This window comes from Diabrotica virgifera, chromosome 4 (assembly GCF_917563875.1).
Source record: "Diabrotica virgifera virgifera chromosome 4, PGI_DIABVI_V3a".
NCBI lineage: Eukaryota > Metazoa > Arthropoda > Insecta > Coleoptera > Chrysomelidae > Diabrotica > Diabrotica virgifera.
The window spans coordinates 30,138,550-30,161,405 of NC_065446.1; the positions used below are offsets into that span (position 1 = coordinate 30,138,550).

The 22,856-nt window shown below is 33.2% G+C and overlaps 1 protein-coding gene across 2 annotated transcripts in view; it reads left to right on the forward strand.

The window, feature by feature from the left end:
* The window catches only part of LOC114349370 (clustered mitochondria protein homolog), a 71,561-nt gene extending 51,652 nt beyond the window's left edge, over positions 1–19,909 (forward strand). For both annotated transcript variants that reach the window (XM_028299721.2, XM_028299722.2), the window contains exons 13-17: positions 2,115–2,726; positions 3,426–3,551; positions 3,608–3,823; positions 9,800–10,008; positions 11,118–19,909. In XM_028299721.2, coding sequence (XP_028155522.2) covers positions 2,115–2,726; positions 3,426–3,551; positions 3,608–3,823; positions 9,800–10,008; positions 11,118–11,223 — 1,269 coding nt within the window. In that variant the 3' untranslated portion in view covers positions 11,224–19,909. The remainder of the gene's footprint in view (positions 1–2,114; positions 2,727–3,425; positions 3,552–3,607; positions 3,824–9,799; positions 10,009–11,117) is intronic.
* The last annotated feature ends 2,947 nt before the right edge of the window (positions 19,910–22,856 follow it).

Sequence of the window (22,856 nt, forward strand, 5' to 3'; positions counted from 1 at the left end):
ACGGTATTGGAAAAATAGCGGCAGGACGCTTCTTTTAAAAGAAAAAACGTTTAATTGTGATGAGTGATTCCTGAGATACAGCCGGTCAAAGTTGACCGGCATTTAGGGCAAATATATAAACAATAGGATCATAATTTTTGAACCATCACCTTTTTATTTTTGTCCTCTTTCTCCACACCAATTTTCATATCTTTAAAATATTCATAACATATATTATTATAATAAAAACTATCGGTATTACGAGTGAAAATTGCCAAAAATAGCAAAATTCCAATCAAAAATTAGGTTGGAGAAAATGTAAGTTCAAAATCGGTATACGTTAAAAAAATTCATTTTCTCGGCTTCCCATGGAGCAATTTTCTTCATTCTTGTTTTGTTCCCAAGTAACTCGAGTAGAGCTCTCTAACTAACGCATTATTAAATGTCAAACTTGCTTTTGTTTTGTTATAATAGATTAATTTATTTATAAAAAAAGAAAACTACATATTTTTCCACTTGTAGACTTTTTTTAGATAAACTTACTACAAGTGTACCTTTTAACGTTAAAAACACAAATATTCTCATTTGAAAGCTGTATAATTATTTAAACAATCTTTATTTAAACAAATTAAAAATTTTTGTTATAATAAATAAATTTATTTATTATAACAAAACAAAAGCAACTTTGACATTTAATAATGCGTTAGTTAGATGCCTTTACTCGAGTTACTTGGGAACAAAAAAAGAATGAAGAAAATTGCTCCATGGGAAGCCGAGAAAATGCATTTTTTTAACGTATACCGATTTTGAACTTGGAGATTACATTTTCTTCAACCTAATTTTTGATTGGAATTTTGCTATTTTTGGCAATTTTCACTCGTAATATCGATAGTTTTTATTATAATAATATATGGTATGAATATTTTAAAGATATGAAAATTGGTGTGGAGAAAAAAGACCGAAATGAAAAGATGATGGTTCAAAAATTATGATCCTATTGTTTATATCTTTGCCGTAAATGCCGGTCAACTTTGACCGGTTGTGTTTCAGGAACCACTTATCACAATTAAACGTTTTTTCTTATAAAAGAAGCGTCCTGCCGCTTTTTTTCCAATATCGTTTTCATAATTTAATTTAATTTAATATTTCCCGAGATATTCTATTTGTTTATAAGCCAAAAAATTGTTTTTTAATTTTAAAATATTCCCGAGGCCGCTTAAATAGTCCAATTTCAATTCTGTAAAGTACTTTATATAGGTACAGTGTCTTTTATACAAAAATCATAGTTATTCTTATGTATCATAATTATTGTGGTTATTATAGCGACCGTAAATTTTTAATTAACAATTCAATTGTTGATAAACTGTTCATTCAATTTCCATCGGCTTCTGGAATTATAATCTATACGAAAAGAGCTTTTATGTTAGCAAGTTATTTAATTATTGATAAACAATTACTTATCTAAAATTTTAGTTAAAAACTAAAGATTTTGTTGAAAAAACCCGCATTTTCCGGGGAAAATTTTTGTCGAAGTAAATCGGGAAAAACACGTCTCTATGCAGAATTTAATTACGGTGAATTTTTTATTTGGGTGTTTTTTGTGTAAAGTTATAATATTTGGAGTTATAGAGCAAAAGTTGAAAAAATCACGATTTTCGGGCGTCTATATTGACTTTGCATACCTATATTATTAATATATACAATCATAAGATTCGATTTCAGCAATAAAATTGCTGGTGAATAACTTTTCCCAAAAATGACCTATTCTCCGATAATCTGCCCAGGCTATCAGAGAGCGCCAAAAGCACCCTAACCGGTTTCAATCCTTATTAGGATATCACCAGAGAGTGCATATTTAATTCTCTCTGAACAACTAAAATTCGGTCTGCTAGCATCGATTCGCAATGAAAGAACCTGATGGTGTGGATCTCGTGGCGACATCCGCCAAAGACAAGTGAAAGTTTTACTTTTAATAAAATAAAAAATAATATCAAAAATAAAACTTTATTGGGACCAATTTTCTCAAATAGTGATTAGTAATACTGGGATTATAACAATGTGTTTATAAAAAGTATATATGTAATATTAAACAAAAATATTAATAAATAAATTTTAATGTTGATTACTACTTTCAGAACAAGAACAACAAGAAGAGAAATAAAAGAAGGGGAAGGGCTAATCCATTATCTTGTCAAGATAACAATGAATGGGCCACTCTTACTCCTAAGACTCTGTGGAATCAAATAAAAACAGAACTGAAAGCATACTTCGACTACGAATTGCTTTCTAGTGACATTGAAACTACGATAGAAACATACAGTTTGCAAAAGATTTCATTACTAAGATCTTTCTGTATTAAAACCGGTATTCAGATTTTATTAAGAGACTATAATTTCGATTCTAAAAACAAATTAATGTTCTACGAAGAAGATATACTAAATATTTTCCCGATTGTCAAACACATCACGCCTAGAGCAACAGACGCTTACAACTTTTATACAACTGGACAGACTAAAATTCAACAAGCCGCTTTGAAAGAGGGATACGAACTTATAAGCGAATCCTTAAATTTGTTGAATAATGTATATGGAGCTATGCATCCCGAAATCGCACAATGTTTAAGAATGATCGCAAGACTGAATTATATTATGGGAGAACATGGGGAAGCTATGGCTTATCAACAGAAAGCTGTATTTATGTCGGAAAGAGTGAATGGTATTGATCATCCATATACCATTACTGAATATGTAAGTACTTTTACTATACTTTGTAGAAAATGTTCTTTACTGTAGCTTTTTACTAGTTAGCAAACAAATCAAAAGTGCGTCTTTAGAATTAAACATGTCGTTTTCACGAAAACTACCAGACGACACTGAGTCAGGTATATTTTTTCACATGTGTTAAGGGCTGAGAGTTCAATCTGCTTGTATCTGTCTTATAATTAATTGAATTTTTATTTTTGTTTGTGTGGTACATTTCGAGAAATATTCTTTTTTTATAATTTTCATGTGCGTCCTGTTGTGATGGAATGGCGTGCTGCTGCATAAGAAGTTTTCTGTGTTTTGCAATTACTTTTGTGCTGCTTTATTCTTTGCTTCAACCACAACGATGTTTGTCCTATATAGGTACTGCCCATCACATCACATTCGAGACAAGAAAGTTGATAAATGAGATGACTCTGATTTAGAACCACCGCAACCGCTTTAAAATATATTATGAAGTTCTGATTCATATAGATTTCTTTGGTATTGAGTTTTTTGGTACTGTCATTTGTATAGCTACAGCAGATACAAGAGATACATTTTTTTTATTTGTTATTGTATTTCTTTCATTTCTGTTAATTCATAGTATCTGTCTACTTATTTTACTAGAAATATGTTTTTGACTCAAATTTATTTTTCTGTTTTAATTTTTAGTGCTAAAACCAAATGTTTTTTTTATTTTAGGCTCATTTGGCACTATACTCTTTTGCCAACAGTCAAGTGAGTACAGCTCTAAAGTTATTATACAGAGCAAGATATCTTGCAATCCTTGTCTGCGGAGAAAATCATCCAGAAGTCGCTTTACTTGATGTAAGTTTACACAAGCTTCTGCAATTCGTGTGAATTAATCGACACATTATTTTCAGAGTAATATTAGTTTAATTCTTCACGCTGTTGGCGAGTACGATCTGTCTTTACGCTTCCTGGAAAAAGCTTTGGCTTTGAATATTAAATATTATGGAGCCAAATCACTTAAGGTTGCTGTCAGTTATCACTTGGTAGCCAGGACACAAAGTTGTATGGGTAACTTCAGATCTGCGTTAAACAGTGAAAAGGAAGCCTACGCAATATACAAACAGCAGGTATGGTCGACTTTAATAAGCTGCGTATCAGAGAACACGGGCCACCCACAAAATTTAGGAAATTTTATATTTTTATATATTTCTCCGTTTTCTTTTAATTTGTTTTATGTTAATTCAATTAAATGGATTATCACGTGTACTGAGAAGCTAGAATGATCGTGTAATAATTATTTTCCTAACAAGTGCAGAAAGTCATTATTTTCCGCACGCGACTGCAGTTTGCCGAACGACGCGAAGCGGGAGTTCGGCAAGCAGTCGAGTGCGGAAAAGAGACTTTCTGCAAGAGTTAGGAACACTATTTTTTCTAAGAGTCTTTAAAAAATTACCAAATCTTACACAAATTAATTCTTTGACAAGGTTGTCAAAACCAAACTTTCAATAAGTATAATTAGTTAGCATGACGACGATCTTGGTTTCCATGACGATGATTCAAAACGACTGTTATTGTCTGCCGATTTGACTTTCGAATATTATGTCAAAATAATTTTATTTCATCTAATTGTCGCGTTAATTTCATTAAAACAGGAACACAATAAGATATATTTGAAATAAATTAGTAAATAATATCTAAATATTAGTTTATTACATGTATTATAATTACTTTAAGGCCATATTAACATATCTAAATTAACACGCGTGCGGAAAAATAAAAACCGCGTGCGGAAAAGTAACACGCGTGCGGAAAAGTGAAACTTTCTAAACTAAAATGTGACAGAAAAAAGATACGTCCGTGATACATACATATTTATAACATTTATTCCAGTTGTTGATAGATGGCGCTATAATCGAAAAAAAAAAGATTTAGATATTTACCCATTATTTATCTATTACATATCTATTGGGACCGTGCAAGTTCGGCAAAGCGACCCCTATTTCTACGCTCTATACTAAAATTCGCACTTGTAATTATATTGGCCAATTATATTAGTCCTGGTTACTGGATAATTATCAAGGCCATAGTCCAAAAAAATAATAAGAAGAAAAAATAAGATTCAGGTTATGTTATGAAAACGTCAACAATTGTATGTAGTAAATAAAATTAGTTATTAAAATGCAGTACTGCAAGCAAAATAAAATTAATTAAATTTACCTTTATATAATAATTGCATATCATATCAATATTGTGAAGTAATATATAATTTTTCTGCTTCATTGACAGAAGGTATGAAATATACGTCAATTTGACAATTTGAATTGACAATATGAATTATTTAAGATAGTTGCAATATTTCTCCGCGACTCGCGCAGGGTCGTTTCTCGTTTCCCCTTCCAAGTACTTGCACACCGCGAATACGACTATACCGACGGAAATATTGCAACTTGTACCCGACTGCAATATACATGTAATTGTCGAATTATTTAATATCATATACAGAACAGGTAGATTACCTAAAGAATGGCTTCTATCAGCATTCGTGACTATACCGAAAAAGAGAAACGCCAGACAATGTTGCGAACACCGTACCATCAGTCTAATGTGCCACATACTCAAAGTATTTCTAAAGATTATTCATCGTAGAATATACAAAAAGTTAGAATAAGACATTGGACAAACTCAGTTCGGATTTAGAAATGCTCAAGGAACCAGAGAAGCATTATTTGCAGTAAATGTGCTAATATATAGATGTTTAGATGTAAACCAGGACATCTATGTCTGCTTCCTAGATTATACCAAGACATTCGATACGGTGAAACATAATCCATTAAATAATTCATAATCCATAAAACTACCGAGAACAAAGAACATCGACACTGTATTATGGACAAGAAGCTGTCATAAGAATAAATAATTTAAACACCAATAAAATAAAAATCAAAAGAGGCTGTGTCTTGTCGCCATCACTGTTTAATGCATACTCAGAAGAAATATTCAAAACAGCATTAGAAGATGAAGTTGCAGGCATAAAAATAAATGGCCTACCCATATGTGAAATTATATACGCCGATGACACAATACTAATAGCAGAAACTATTACAGATCTACAAAGAATTTTAGATAAGGTTATTGCAACGAGTGAAGAATTTGGTCTGTCAAAGAAAAATATTAGAAACATCAATCTACACGTAAATAATAAGACGATAGAACGAGTTCAGAATTATAACTATTTAGGGACGAACATTAGTGAAACAAACGATTATACCAAAGAAATCCGAATAAGAATAGAAAAGGCTAGAAGTGCATTCACTAATATGAAACAAATATTATGTAGTAGAGACCTCAGCCTAAATCTTAGAAAGCGAGTACTAAAATGTTATGTATTTTCTGTTCTTTTGTATGGTGTGGAGACATGGACTCTCAATAAACAATGCCTCAATAGATTGGAATCATTTGAGATGTGGACGTATCGAAGAATGCTGAGAATCTCCTGGTCAGACAGAATAACCAATGAGGAAGTACTAACAATAAATAGAACAGCAGGGAGATACTGGATTCCATCAAAATAAGAAAACTTCAATACTTGGGTCATATAACACGTGGTGACAGATATGAACTCCTAAAATTAATTATACATTGAAAGATTCAAGGAAGGCGCAGCATAGATAGGAGAAAAATGTCCTGGCTGAGAAATCTCAAAAAATGGTTTGGATGCAACTCAACTGAACTCTTTCGGGCTGTAGTGTCGAAAGTGAGAATAGCAATGATGATTGCCAACCTTCGTCGCGGAGATGGCACGTAAAGAAGAAGAAGAATCCAGCAACGGGACCATTACTTACTGCTTCTCACACAAAACGCAGACTTGCATTTGCTCGTGAACACGTCAATAATTGGAGAATAGACGAGTGGAATAAGTATTGTTTACGGATGATTCGAGAATATCAATTTATGGTAAATATAGTCGAAATGAGGTCTTCAGAAGGGCTGGAGAAAACGTTATGCTGCCTGCATTTGGTCACACCGGGTTGCACTGCCAGTCGCAGATCTCGCCATGATGGTCACATTAACAGCTTCTTCTTCATGTGCCGTGCTCGATTATCGAGCGTTGGCTATCAAATTCGCTATAGTAATTTTGTTGCCGGCAGCTCGGAAAAGGGATGCAGAGGATCTGTTAAACCATTCTATTAGGTTTTTAAGCCATGACGTTCTTCTTCGACCTGGCCCCCTTCTTCCATCTACCTTAACAGCACATAGATATATAACGGAGATCCTACAACATCATGTGATACCATATGCTGGATTTATTGGCAATGGTGTTCTGCTAATGCGAGCCTACACATGGCAAGGATGGTAATACAAAAATGGTAATCTTGAAGGTAATGATATTACAAAAATGGACTGGCCTTCTCAAACTCCAGACATTAATCCTATTGAGCGTATAAGGAGCCTCCTCAAAAAGCGTGTAAGACGTCGTATACCTGCTCCAACCAAATGTGAAGAGCTTCGAATAGCTCTTATTGAGGAATGGATCATTTTTTCCCAAAGGGGCATTCAAAACCTGATCAGTTTTATGCCAAATCGAATTATGAGTATTATCCAGAACCGTGGTGACAAACACACGTTATTGAAACGTGTGATACTTGCCTTTTATTGTTGTTCTGAAGCTATTTCCTTGTGGCATTTTTATAATAAACTATTTTTAATGGGAAATAAGCCACAATTTTACCAAAAAAATTATTTTATTAATGTTTCGAAGCCCAAATCGGGTTTCGTTGTCAAAATACAAAATACTACTAAAATAAACAAAAATGTTGTTGCTAAGTAAAAAATTCTTCTAATAATTTATTTAATCTGACTCATTTATATCGGCAATTCAGACACGTATTATACATTTTAAAGTAGACGACTTTAAAATGATATTGCCAATATTGATGAGTTGCGTTCCTGGGACGACTTTACTAAAAGATAGTTCATTCGATTACATGAAATCAATCCCAACTCAAGAATATCCGTCACAAAAAAATCATAGCAATCAACAAACAAAAATCATCGTTGCGTTTGGTTGTCTTTATAAAGACAGATCACATGCTATGATTTTTTTGTGACGGATATTCTTGAGTTGGGATTGATTTCATGTAATCGAATGAACTATCTTTTAGTAAAGTCGTCCCAGGAACGCAACTCATAAATATTGGCAATATCATTTTAAAGTCTTCTACTTTAAAATGTATAATAAACGTCTGAATTGCCAATATAAATGAGTCAGATTAAATAAATTATTAGAAGCATTTTTTTACTTAGCAACAACATTTTTGTTTATTTTAGTAGTATTTTGTATTTTGACAACGAAACCCGATTTAAACCCGAAACGTTAATAAAATAATTTTTTTGGTAAAATTGTGGCTTATTTCCCATTAAAAATAGTTTATTGCCTTTTATTGACTCTATAATTCAATTATTGTTATAACTGTAACTGGAATGGTACATCGAATTTTTCAATAAATTTATTATTTTCTCAAATTTTTTCTTGTATTAAATTTTTTAATATACAATAATATGGAGTGTCTTTCTACAAGAGTAACTGACTTAATACGCATTAGTTTTAAATTGATATAAATAATAGGACTTTTCATTTGCAGTCATTTGTTTCGAGCTTCTTTCATGCTGTATAATCTGTGTATATTAATATTATACACGGATTATACGACATTTGACAGAAGCTCGAAACAAATGACAATCGATGAAAAGCCCTATAAGAAAATAATAAAAAAAATTATTAAATTTTATGGGTGGTCCGTTTTCTCTGACGCGTAGTGTATATACAGGGTGTTTCATTAATAATGGTCCATATAGTAACTAGAGAAACCTTAGCACAAAATACGAAGATTTAACCTAAAACACTTAAATAAAATGTGGTCTCTTAATGAGTTACATGTTGTTTTATCTAAAAATTTAAAAACTATTTTTGCTCAGCATTTTAAAACTATTCGACGTATCCTTTTCATGATTGGCAGAAAGTGCGACTACTATACACCCTACTAAATTATGATAAACAAACGTTTCTAGCTACTACCAGAGGCGTACGACAGGGGATAATGAATGGTTGACCCTTCTCAAATTCTACGCCACTGGAGGAATTACTATTTTAGTGCCGTTTTTAGATTCTCCAATACTTTCTACGTAAATAATATACTCTTCATTGGTAACCATAAAGTCATTAGTTTTCGAGATATTTGAAGTTAAATATGAAACGTCACAGTTATTTTCATTAATTTATATGATTCATATGATTAAAATTTAAAAATTATTTGTACCCAGTACTTTAAAACTATTTGGCGTATCCTTATCATACTTGGCAGAAAGTGTAGGTACTATACACCCTACTAAATTAAGATAAATAAACGTTTCTAGCTACTACCAGAGGCGTACGACAGCGGATAGTGGCTGGTTTACCCTTCCCAAATTCTACGCCACTGACGAAATTGCTGTTTTAGTGTAATTTTCTGCTTTTCCAGTACTTTTTATGTAAATAATATACTCTTCATTCGGAACGATAAAATGATTAGTTTTCGAGATATTTGAAATTAAAAATGAAGCGACACAATACATTAATCAAAATAACCGTGTCCTTTCATTTTTAACTTCAAAGATCTCGAAAACTAATGACTTTATCGTTACGAATGAAGAGTATGTTGTTTTTATAGAAAGTATTGGAAAATCTAAAAATTGAACTAAAATAGCAATTCCGCCAGTGTCGTAGAATTTGGAAAGGGTCAACCATTCACTTTCCCCCGTCGTACGCCTCTGGTAATAGCCAGAAACGTTTGTTTAACATAATTTAGTAGTTTGTATAGCACCTATACTTCCTGCCAGGTATGAAAAGGAGACGTCGAATAGTTTTAAAATTCTGAGCAAAAATAGTTTTTAAATTTTTAGATAAAACACCCTGTAACTCAGTAAGGAACCACATTTTATTTAAGTGTTTTAGGTTAAGTCTTCGTATTTTTGGCTAAGGTTTCTCCGGTTACTATATGGACAATTATTAATGAAACACCCTGTATATAGGCAAATTTAATGTTTTATTATAAATATTTCTACAGCTTGGCGATAATCACGACAAAACCAAAGAATCTTCGGAGTGTTTAAAACATTTGACGCAGCAAGCTGTAGTCCTTCAAAAGAAGATGAATGAAATATACACTGGGAAAAATGGAGCTACACTGCCACCAATACAAATTCAACCGCCTTCCATGGGATCTGTGTTAGATATGTTGAATATCATTAATGGAATCATTTTTGTTCAAATTAGGTAAGTAATTATTTTCAATCGACAATGTTATTCGGAAGTACAGAAAGGAAATCAGTATAAAATCAAACCTTATTCTGTTCGAAATCGTTTTGAAATTATGCAACAGAAATATTTCTTACGAATGACTAAATGTGACGCACACACAAACCCTTAACTTAAAACTAGCGAATCACAAAACTGAGGAAGTGAATAGTACTAGTCGGAAACAAGTGAAAATCATAATGCTGAGCATTGGAGAATATGAAATCACATCACAGCCATTCCTTCGGTACTTTAGAGTGATAATTGATCTAAATCAGTAACTAAAAAAAATTTATTCGAAGTGAAAAAATTATTTTTGTGAATTTGTTTAAAAGATGTTTAAACAATTTTTCGACCAAGGTACCATCTGGCACCCTGTGAATCTGTTATAAGGACCTCTTTTTGAGTACCTAACTTTATGCAAAAAAAAACTAATAGAAATAATATCGCTAACGGGGGCGACGATACAACCTTGACTATAGCGCTAATTGTTAATAATTAATTAAAGATAATAGCTTTGTAATAAAGTAATGACAAAAATTTCTTCGGGTCTTAAACTTTGATTTTGTCACTTTTTGACTTTCATACTGATAATTTTTAATCGAGTTATTAAGCCTTGAAAATGGCGATTTTCGCATTTTTCAAATTTTAAATAGCATGTAACTCGACAACAATCAATTTTAGAGAAAAATGACAAGAGACCTTTTTTGTTCAGAATGACCCAGATTATCTAAAAAAAATTGTTCGAAATGAAAAAAATATTTTTGTGAATTTGTTTTAAAAAATTGTTATAAGGGCGGATAAACTGTGGATTTGTTATAAGGGCCTCTTTTTGAGTAAGTTTATACAAAAAATCAAATCGGAATAATTTCGCTAACGGGGACGACGACACAGCCCGCTCTAAGTGGCTTTGAAGGGCACTAACCATGATATTGCTTCAGATAATGATGAATAGAATACATTCTTAATATGTATTCATCATCATCGTTGGCTCTACAACACATGGTGGGTCATGGCCTGTTCCAGAATCAGCTTCCATCGCTTCCTATTCATCGTTTCTTTATTTAATTATTTAATTTTATTTTTAGTCAAGAAGATATTGAAAATTTTAAGGCTGAATTAGAAAAAAGACAGAATGAAGAATCTGAAGAACTAGAAAATCAAGCCACTCCTGCAGCAGTAGCCGAATCGTAGTTACTTTGAAAATCGTAGTCATATTATAGTATTTTTGTTTCAATCAGCGACATGCACTTTTACCTAGTCATACTAATTATTTCTCGACGATTTACTAAAACTTAATACATTTGCTCATGTTTCATCTGGTATGTATGATTCTAAGAATATTAAACTTTAGTATATTCGTTTGTTATACCAGATTGAAGTATAAAGACATATTCTCAGGTAGGAATGTAAAATGAAATATTGAGTTAGTCAACAATAGTTAAATAACAACTGTAGTGGGAATTATTATTCGATAAAATTGATCAACAGAGGTTAGATCCTATGCACTTTTATCGTTCAAGTGATAACTAATTTCTTGATCAACTAGTGTGAACAGATTTAACTTAAATTCAATTTTTGTTGATCAACTTTATTTGTCAAACTACTTGAGTCGTTCATTTGTACTTTTATATTTAGCTCTTTTTGTTACGACTAGATGTCCAGTATTATTTGAATTACATTTTTATCGGAAAAGAAATAATCTGTAACTGTAACAGCAGGAATCAAGTGTGACACAGTTATTAAAATACCATTTGTGATATCTATTATATTAATAAATATCTCACCTATTAATAAAGCTAACTATTTATAACATTGCGTAAGTAAAATGTTGTTATACGTAATTAAAGATCGTTATTGAGAAATTCACACCTAGAATGCAGTACGGCTAAGATAGGGCAATGCATTTCTAATGGGGAATAAACGCACAGGGTTGTCGGTCTTCACCGGTTGTTGATTGCTCTCTCAAGAGCGTCGCACAGGAACTGTGGCAACACTGAATGCGCATTCGTATCTTAACCGTACTGCCAAAGAATATATAGCCCCTAGAAGAACTTTTTATATGAAACAGATGGTCACGTTTATAAGCAAGCTTGGTGACGAGGGATGTTGCGGGCGGTGGTTGTCAGGTCTATGCACCTCCATGGCACCTACTCAGTTGGAACGGAAAATCCTATGCTAAAACGTTACAGGGTCGTACCTTTCTAGGAGAGTATATATTCGTTGGTACTGCAATCCCAGTGTGAATTTCACGTTAGACTTCGTCAAATTACATATTAAACGTAGATGGAAGAAGACACTATTGATTCCCAGAAGTATAAAGTCCAAAAATGAACCTGCGGTTATTCCAAATAGGGTTTCACCGCTCAGTGGCGTTCATTCATTCATCTCTACCGAAAGGCGTTAAGACGCTAGAGAAATGGAACATGCCAATTTATTTGAAGATATGGATATGCTAGCAATACGTAGGTTGTTCAAATGAAAAGGTAAGAAACGACACTGTGGGTATAAATGAAGTGTCTTTATTAATAGGATTCACCATTGGCCTGAGCACAACTATCCCATTGATTAAAACGCTTCCCTTTGAGATGGTTTTTTAGGGGACCAAGCTCATGCAAATCGCAGAGCGACATGTCCGGGTTATAGGGCGCCTGGTCAAGCTACTCCCACTTGAAATTGGCCATTTCCGCTTGTGTCACCTTGGAGACGTCTAAACATTCCGTATATGTATTTGGCACCTAGGAGTTTTCTATTGGTTCCTTGCGTCACGCAGTCATATTTCAACCAATACGCGGTGAGGTGCCAAACGCATATACGGAATGTTAGTCGGTGCGAAATTCATATACGGAATGTTAAATATTCGTAGACGGAAAAAGATAACTTTTTATTAGTCAGTTAAAAGGAGATTGATTTTAAAATACTTGTTAATGTATTATTAAATAAAAATAAAACAATTATTATAGTAATTGGAATGGTATTTGGTGCGAAATTCATATACGAAATGTTAAATATTCGTAGACTAAAAAAGACGACTTTTTATTAAGGCCGCGTTCAGAGTGGACGAGCAAAGAGCAAAGCGGAGAAATCAAACTCATACTGGGAAATGGAGGTACACAGAGTGCTAGCAAAGAGCAAAGCGGCGAAACCAAACAAGTTTGATTTCTTCGCTCGCACTCTTTGGTCCATGTGGTGAGACCGCTCCCGTCTGAAAAATTTTTTGATTCGGTTTCTTTGTCAATTCCTATTCAAAAATGTCCCCTTTAAACAAATCTGAAGAGCACCGGGCGGAATTTTTGGGCAGAAATTGTTTAAACAATTTTATCTACTCTATGTTATATTATGTGTAAGATTTTAGTTTGTGAAAGCTGTCATTCTAGATAGCAGTGCGTGAAGTGTTTAAAGTGAGCGTGAAGTAACAATGTATTTTAAATGGGACTTATTTTTCGCACTGTTTTTAACACACTTTCATATAATCAAATATCCTTAACTTTGGCGTTGTCATGGTGATGACATAATCAGCAATAAATTACGACAAAAGTTTTTACAGTTTTGTGGTTTGAAAGAAGTTAGAATTTTTAAATGTCAAAGTTCTAAAAATTGTAGAATAGAAATGAATTCCAGTGACGAAGAGTTACAGTTTTTATATTTGTTTATCGTAGATAAAATATTGTATGAAACTGTGCGTGAAGTACTTTTTGCGAACTTACGCGATGTATAGCACTCGCTCCGCTGTCGCTCGTGCTCTAAATATCGCGTGCGTTTGCAAAAAGCATACTTCACGAACTGTTTCATAAATAACTATTTTTAAACAAATACAAAAGATCACGTTTTTTGCTCCGGAACATATATTTTTAGGTTTTTTTGGGTTATTATAAACAAAAAAGGTATCTTGTAATTTTTCCCAAAAATTAATAGTGTTCGAGTTATAGGCGATTTAAAATCTGAAAAATGCGAAAATACGCATTTTCGAGGCTTAAAAATTCATATTTCAATTAGTATTTTTGAGGTTGCCAGATACTTAAATTGATGATTAAACATTCAGCTTCGATTCTGAAGAGTGATCGCGTCTAACCTTAATTTATACCGTTGTTTTTTAATTGTTAAATATGCGTGTTTATCCGATTTTTTTGCCGGTGCGGCGCGCTCTATTTCAACAATCTCCTATTTCCTCCGAAAATTATTTCTTCTAGATTTTTTGGGACATTCTAAATAAAATAAGTTTCTTGACATTTTTCTCAAAAGTTAATAGTTTTAAAGTTATAAGTTAATAAAAAACTCATTTTTGGATTTTAAATCGCTTATAACTTTAAAACTGTTAACTTTTGAGAAAAATGTCAAGAAACTTATTTTATTTAGAAAATCCCAAAAAATCTAGAAAAAATAATTTTCGGAGGAAAATAGGAGATTTTTGAAATAGAGCGCGCCGCACCGGCAAGAAAATCGGATAAACACGCATATTTAACAATTAAAAAACAACGGTATAAATTAAGGTTAGACGCGATCACTCTTCAGAGTCGTGAAGCTCAATGTTTAAGCTTCAATTTAAGTATCTGGCAACCTCAAAAATACTAATTTAAATATGAGTTTTTAGGCCTCGAAAATGCGTATTTTCGCATTTTTCAGATTTTAAATTGCCTATAACTCGAAAACTATCAATTTTTGAGAACATTTACAAGATACCTTTGTTGTTTAGAATGACCCACAAAACTTAAAAATATATGTTCCAGAGCAAAAAACGTGATCTTTTGTATTTGTTTTAAAAAAAAAATTGTTTAAACAATTTCTGCCCAAAAATTCCGCCCGGCACCCTTCAGATTTGTTTAAAGGAAATTTTAAAATATTTTTAAATAGGAATCCACAAAGAGACCGAATCGGACATTTTTTCAGACGGGAGCGGTCTCACTACATGGACTACTGTGAGAGTAAAGAGCAAATATCCTACCGCTCCTATCCATACTGCCTTGTGGAAAAAAACTAAACTCTCGTCTAGCGTAACTACCCGCTATTAGCACTTCTTTGCTCTTTCCTCTTTGCTCGTCCACTCTGAACGTGCACTTTTTGCTCTTTGCTCGTCCACTCTGAACGCGGCCTAAGTCAGTTAAAGAAGACTGATGTTAAAATATTTTATTAATGTATATTAAAGAAAATAAAACAATTATTACCTATGTATATGGAATGTTATTTGATGCGAAATTTATAAATGGAATGGTATGGTATAGATTTAAGAGACTTTATTATTTGACTATTTCGCTTTCGCAGAATTTTTAATAACTTGTACGTGTTGTATAGTATGTTTAGATTTATGTTTCAGCTATTCAATTCTGTTATTTCTGTTGAAGTTTAGGGCTGAGTGCTACCAGACGAAAATAGTCGTCTTTTTTATCTACGAACACTTTTCCGTATATGAATTTCGCACCAAATAACAGTCCATATGATATACTGGTTTATTTTTATTTAATAATACATTAACAAAATATTTTAAAATCAGTCTTCTTTAACTTACTTAATAAAAAGTCGTCTTTTTTAGTCTACGAATATTTAACATTCCGTATATGAATTTCGCACCAAATAACATTCCAAATACTATAATTGTTTTATTTTTTGTAATAATACTTTAACAAGTATTTTAAAATCAATCTCCTTTTAACTGACTAATTTTTTTCCGTCTACGAATATTTAACATTCCGTATATGAATTTCGCACCGAATAACATTCCGTATATGCGTTTGGCACCTCGCCGCGTATTGGTTGAAATATGACCGCGTGCCGCAAGGAACCAATAGAAAACTCCTAGGTGCCAAATACATATACGGAATGTTTAGATGCATCCTGGAGACGTGCCTTGGTTCATCAACCAAGCTCTTACGGTCTGTACGAAAACTGGCACTCCATTTTCTCACTGACTTGTCGGACACACAGTCTACCCCGAATACGATCACTATCAGGCGAAGGTTCTTGAACCCCTAAGTGGAGCATAGAGCGTCAGTGAAATCACGCAATCGGGTTCTATTTTGCGCTAAGGCCTTCACTTCATCCCAAGACTTTCCTTGACCTCTTATCTAGTCCATGATGGATTTTCTTCATGGGCGTATAAACACAGATGGACTCAGTTATTTACATAAAATTGTGAAGCCGAAATTATTTGAAAAGGTCACAATCTAAGCACCTTCACATGTCACGTTTTTTTATTAAAATTTCTTATTCGTGTATCGCTGGAAATGTTACTCCTTATTTTATACTCTACATAATATGCTATCAAACTAAAATAATAATTTTTCAGTTATATTAATTTACATATTGAATTGTAATTAAAATAGCAAGTGTTCATATCATTGAATAATAGATATCAACCAATTATTGTATATTACGTAGAAGCACTGAAAACTATTTATAAATGGCAACGGTGTTTACATTTCTCTGTCTTTACAAACATCTTGTAAGTTGTCAAAAGTTTGTTTACTTTTTAAGTTAGATGAGGAAGAGTTGTTTTTCGCTATTTTGGCTCTATTTTGAGTGATATTTGTGAAAAGTGAAATAAATTATCATAATAATGGTGCTAGAGTGTTGCATTTGCAACATTTCATTTGTAAGTACATACTGTTTATTTATATTATAGAGGATGAGGAAGTTTGTTTACATTTTAAAATATGTCTTTCATATGCGTATCATTGGGTTCCTTCATACTAATGAAATAGTACATACATTAAATTAGTATAGACATTTTTAAATTGTAAGTAGACATAGTTATACTGTTTTTTTTTAAATTAAATTCTTTGAATGTGTTTTTACAAATTATTACTACTTCCAATTATTAACGTCTGAATAATTATCCCCACGAGTAAAAATTCAAGCACGCTTATGCTCATTGAGAAAGAGTCACATTCTATCGAAGCTTCAAAACAGTGTATGTTTAAGGTATCTTATTGCTGGGTCCATCTGTGTTTATAGGTCCATGATTTTCTTCAAATTTGTGCTGGGCGACCTCTTTTTCTTTTTCCTTGGTAATTCCACTCTAGGACAGTCTTTACAATACTGGAATTATTTTTTCGGAGTGTGTGACCGATCCAACCCCACTTTTTGTACTTTATTTCATGCTCTATCCTCTTTTGTTCGGTCAGTTGTAGTAGATCTTCGTTTCTGATGATGTTAGGTCAGAAAATATGAACGATTCTTAGTAGATATTTGTTAACAAAGACCTACAGTTTGTCACTTTCCAGGTTTCACATCCGTAGATTAGAACGGACATGACATTTGACTGGAATATTCGGATCTTTGTCCTTGTAGTATACTCGGCAGACCTCCAAACAGGATTGAACATGCTGAAAGCTAGTTGAGTTTTTTGTATCCTCGTATGAATTGTGATGGTACACGACAACCCTCACGGAATTTTCCTAATTCCTTTGTTATAAAAATAAGGTCATAATATTATAATTGCAATTTGTATAATTTATTACGACAGTAGCAAAGTTCAAAGTATTGAACTCATTTGAAAGACTGCAAAGAAAGCAAGCGTCATTCTTACTACACTTATTTGTAATACCTTACCATATATGGTAATTTATGGTTGCACTGTTTTTAACTATAACAGATATAAATAGGAAAGTCGTGTACCTGATATGTTGTTGTTACACTCTCACTCGCGTAGTCAGGGATCTAGTTACCTCCGGGGCAATGGATTATCCCCGACCTATCTCAAGTCGTACGTAATTCAATTGTACATTTAATTATATAAAAATAAAGTTGATGGAAAAAGTTTAAGTTTGTTCGGGGTAGCGTCTTCGTTGCAACCCCCCAACGTCACAGGATCTCGTCGTCTGTACCCCAGTTTTCTGTTATGGCACTTCTGTATATTGTCGATAGTAAATAGCGTGTTGTTCCTTGCATTTATTCTCAGGCTCAGGGACTTGATTTTACTAATATTGATTTTCAAACCTATTTTATTGGCTTCAGTGGAAAGTGTTTCCAATTGGTCAGCCACATCTTGGAGCCTTTGTCCTAATAGGCAGATATCGTCCACATATTCTAGATCGCTAGGCGTGTGGTTAACGTCCATTGTATCCCTCTTATAGTCTAGTTTGGAAACATAGTGTATAGCTATGTTAAAAAGAAACGGAGAAAGCACGCATCCCTGTCTGACTCCAGTAATTACGTCAAATTCGTCACTGTTGATCCCATTGTGTGTCACGCTGCATTTCGGTAAATGTACAGTGACTTTATAATGGAAATTATTTGTAAAATTTAATAAAAAAAATTTTGCTTGGTAAAAGGTATATTAGTTTAAAAATCCCCTATAGGGCTACAGGGCAATTCGAGTTACTTGTCACCTCTTTTAACATAATGACCTAATGTTACCTATTGACCCACTTACCACGTGTGGGAGTCATATGTTGCCCTAGGGCCGTAGCCATAGGAATTTTATCCATCCTTTGGATTTTGCCATGTTGGCATCTATATAAGACTTTTAGTCTGTTTTTGAAAGGCTTTCCTTTGTATTTTTTGGTTGGCTCACCATGTTCCTGTAACACTGATGATGCTCTTGTTACAGAGCGAAAACGTTTTGTTTCTATGTTTGTAGCCCTATAGTGGCTGTTTAAACTAATATACCTTTTACCACGACAAACATTTTTTATTAAATTTTACTTGTAATTAATGGTATACAGCCAGCTACAGGAAATTTTTCCTTGTGGATTTTTGGAAATTATTTAATGCGGGATGTTTCTTAGCTCTAAAATTTTCCATAAAGCAGAATGAGATAAGCTGTCAAAGGCACATTCAAAATCAACAAAAACCATGTGTAGGGGTGTATTCCATTCAACCGATTGTTCCATTATTACCCTCACAGTATTAATGTGGTCGATGCAGGAGGATTCTGACCTGAAGCCTGCTTGATTAGCTCAAAATTTAACCTTGTTTATTAATCTTTTATGTATGATGGTCGTGAAGATTTTATTTATGGCGGTAAGCAAGGTTATTCCTCTCCCATTTTTGCACAGTGCGGGGTTGCCCTTTTTTGGAAGCTTAATAATGTTAACTTTTTTCCAGCCCGCTGGAATGCGGTTTGTTTCTGGTACCTCTCAGATTATGGGGAGCAAAGGTTAGATGCGGATCAGTTTTAAGTATTTCGGTAGCAATGTTATCGATTCCCGGTGACTTATTTCTCAGATATTTGATAGCTGTTATTATCTCCGTTTTGGAAGGGGCCTCGCCAGTTGGGTTAGTTAATTTAATCAGTAACTTGATGATATGTGCGATCTTATAGCGCTTTTTGTTGACCAAATACTGAAAAGACGTACCGGAAATTCGTATTATTTATAGTATACTACAAGAAGCAGTTAATTAAAATGTACCTGCTTTTTTCCTTCATTTTTAGTTTGTATTGTTTGTGTAATGATGCAAATTTTAGCTTTGTTTATTTAATTTATACTTTTTAGTATAAAAAAAGTACTGAAAACATTTTTTTTTGTTTTTACAATACTATGGTTCCTTGATAATTGTTTCATGTAGTGACAAGCTGTGCTCAAAACTGAGGAATAGGGTTTATAATGTTAATTTACTGTTTAGAACAGATTGTGATTTTACAGTATAAAGTTATATAATTTGAGAAAAATATTTATAAATATATATCAAATTTCATGATATTGTTCTAATATTTTCATCCCATATTATTCTTTAACCTCGAATTTCTTTATATTTAACCATTGCAACATTTATACGCGGGAAATAGTGCAATTTTCTGTTAGTTTTATCCATTACGGTGGAAAGTTCTGATACCAAATTGTGCATGTTGCTAATTAATATTTTATATTTTTTTTAAGTCGGATGTTTTGTATACCTGTTGAATTTTTTGTAATCATAATTTGTTAATAAATGAAATTGGTTACACACTTGTTTTTATTTTGAAAAATATCAGTTAATCATGGTAAACTTAATAAAAGGGGAGACATGGTGGTTTTGTGATAATTATTTAGGCATCACTCTACTCAATGTAGCATATAACGTACTGTCCAATGTATTATATAGTGCTCTCATACGCCGAATGAATAGTGGGAGGATATCAGTGCAACTTCCGATCAAATAAATCAACACCGAACCAAATCTATACAGTGAGGCACATTCTTGAAAAATCAGTAGAGGTTGGCGTCGACACTCACCACATATTCGTGGATTTCAAAGCCGCATATGACTCAGTTAATAATTCTAAACTTCTCCTTGCTATGGTGGAATTCCAAATACGTACTTAATATTTATACTTAATACTTATTTAACTAACTGAACAGAAAAGCGAGCATGGTCGGATTCCAAAACGAGCTTTCAAGACTCTTCCATTGCAAAAATGGACTAAGGGTGATGGGCTATCGTGTCTTTTATTTAACCTTGCACTAGAAAAAGGTAATTCGAGAGTCCCAGATTAACACAAATGGCACTATCTTTAACAACTTTGTGCAAGTTGTCGGACATGCAGATTGGCATCGACATCATAGATAGGTGGCCACAGCTACTCCCCTCTTCACACCTGGCAGGTGGCCTGCCGTAATTAGTTTTTGTCCAGCAACTGGACCAATTGTGGTCCCTATGCTGGACCAACTGTCAAGCTGAGGATGAAATTGTTCTTAATATTGGACTCAGAAGAACTGACTCAATAAGAAATAAAACAAAAACAGTGTACAACCAGTGAAGGTGGGCAGGTAGTTTGTCATATTATCTTCTTCCTGATAATTCTCCACGTGAACGATTTTTGACATTTATCCCCTCCGTTAGATACTTAGGGCCGGTTGAACACTAATCACGAAGTTGATTATAATCAAGTCCCCTTAACAACCATCAAATAACAACACCCCTCATTCGTACGTCAATCCGTTGATTGTAATCAATTATGTTAATTATCATTATGATAATTAAGATAATTGATTGATTAATTATTAATTAATATAACAATTGTTAACATAATTGATTGATTAATTACATGTTAATTAATATAACAATTATTATCAACATAATTGTAATCAATTATTTATTCAGCAACCAAATCAAAGTTGACATTGATAGTAATTAAATATTTGATAATGATCAGTTGATTCCATTTTTGATTAGCGTTAGAACAATCGGCCCTTAGCAGAACAAATCTTTAATGATACATTAAGGGCCGGTTGTTCGAACGCTAATCAAAAATGGAATCAACTGATCATTATCAAATATTTAATTACTGTCAACGTCATAGTTAGTTACTGTCAATGTCAACTTTGATTGGGTTACTGAAAACATAATTGATTACAATTATTTGATTAGTTAATCAATTATGTTAATTAAAAATTAATTGATCAATCAGTTATGTTAATTATCATAATGATAATTAACATAGTTGATTACAATCAACTGATTGGCGTACGAACAACGGATTTTGTTATTTGATGGTTGTTAAGGGGACTTGATTATAATCAACTTCTTGATTAGCGTTCGAACAACCGGCCCTAAAAGAATTAAAGTTTTAATATCAATATCAGTGATTGTCGAGGGCAGTCCTATGAGAATGCGTCAAATATGTGTTGGACTCTACAGTGATGAGCGAGCTAATAACCGACAAAATAACGCAAAAAATGGAAATCATATTAATTTGTGGGATAAAAAGAGATGAAACTAGGGGAGGTGGAAAATTTAGCGATAGCAACTTATAAATTTACATTATATTGATTTTTTTCCACCTTTAGACGTATCGGATAAGTTTGGCAACTCTCACAGTTTTAGTTGACATACTCCTCTGATACGTCTAAAGGTGGGAAACAATCAATAAAATGTAAATTTATCGGTTTCTATTGCTAAATTTCACACCTCTACTAGTTTCATCCCTTTTTATATCTCACAACTTAATATGTTTTCCATATTTTGCGTTATTTTATTAGCGCGTTAATTTTTGTTGTGATATCCTTGACTTTTGTTTTTGGTCTTAACCAGTCGTTCCTCTTTTTATCTCACAGTCGTATACCTAACATTGTTCTTTCCATTGCCCATTGTGTTGTGGCTAGTTTATTTATGTTGGCTTTGGTTAGGGTCCATGTTTGACATCCATATCTCATGATAGGAAGAATGCATTGGTTGAACACTCTGCTCCTCAAGTATTGAGTTATTTTGCGGTAGGTGGTATCTCTATCGATGTTCTCATTGTCAGCAGATGGTCTGTTGTGCTATATCCTTTGCGGAAGACAGCCTGTTGAATCGGTTGGTAATTATCCATTTTGTAATTCAACCGATTGTTAATGATTCTCATAAACAGTTTATATACTTGACTGAGCAACGATATAGGTCTATAATTCTTTAGGTCACATTTGTCGCCTAAAATACAATATACTTACAGATACAGTTGAGTTCCTGAATCTTTACCCGTGCGTCATCATTTAAAGCATACGAAATAAGTCGATGACAAGTCGGAAATTGAAATTTACTAAACGCAACAGTAAGTTACTTGCTGTTGCGTTTAGTAAATTTCAATTTCCGACTTATCATCGACTTATTTTGTATGCTTTAAATGATGACGCACGGGTAAAGATTCAGGGACTCAACTGTAAACTCCATTATAACTGCAAAAACATGAAATCCGTACGCACAGTACATCTAAATTACGTACAGTTGTATACAGTGTTCATGTCTTGCTAAAAAACTCAGTCAAACTGAAAAAATGTTTGTCTTGTCTGATGAAAATCGGTCCGTGTTAGCCGGACTTCCGGGTTATCGGGGCTCCACTGTACTAGACTCTCGTTCCAGTCTTTAGGGATTTTGCTATTATGGAGACATCTATTAACACGTTGACGGACAGTGCGTCAAATGTATAAGCA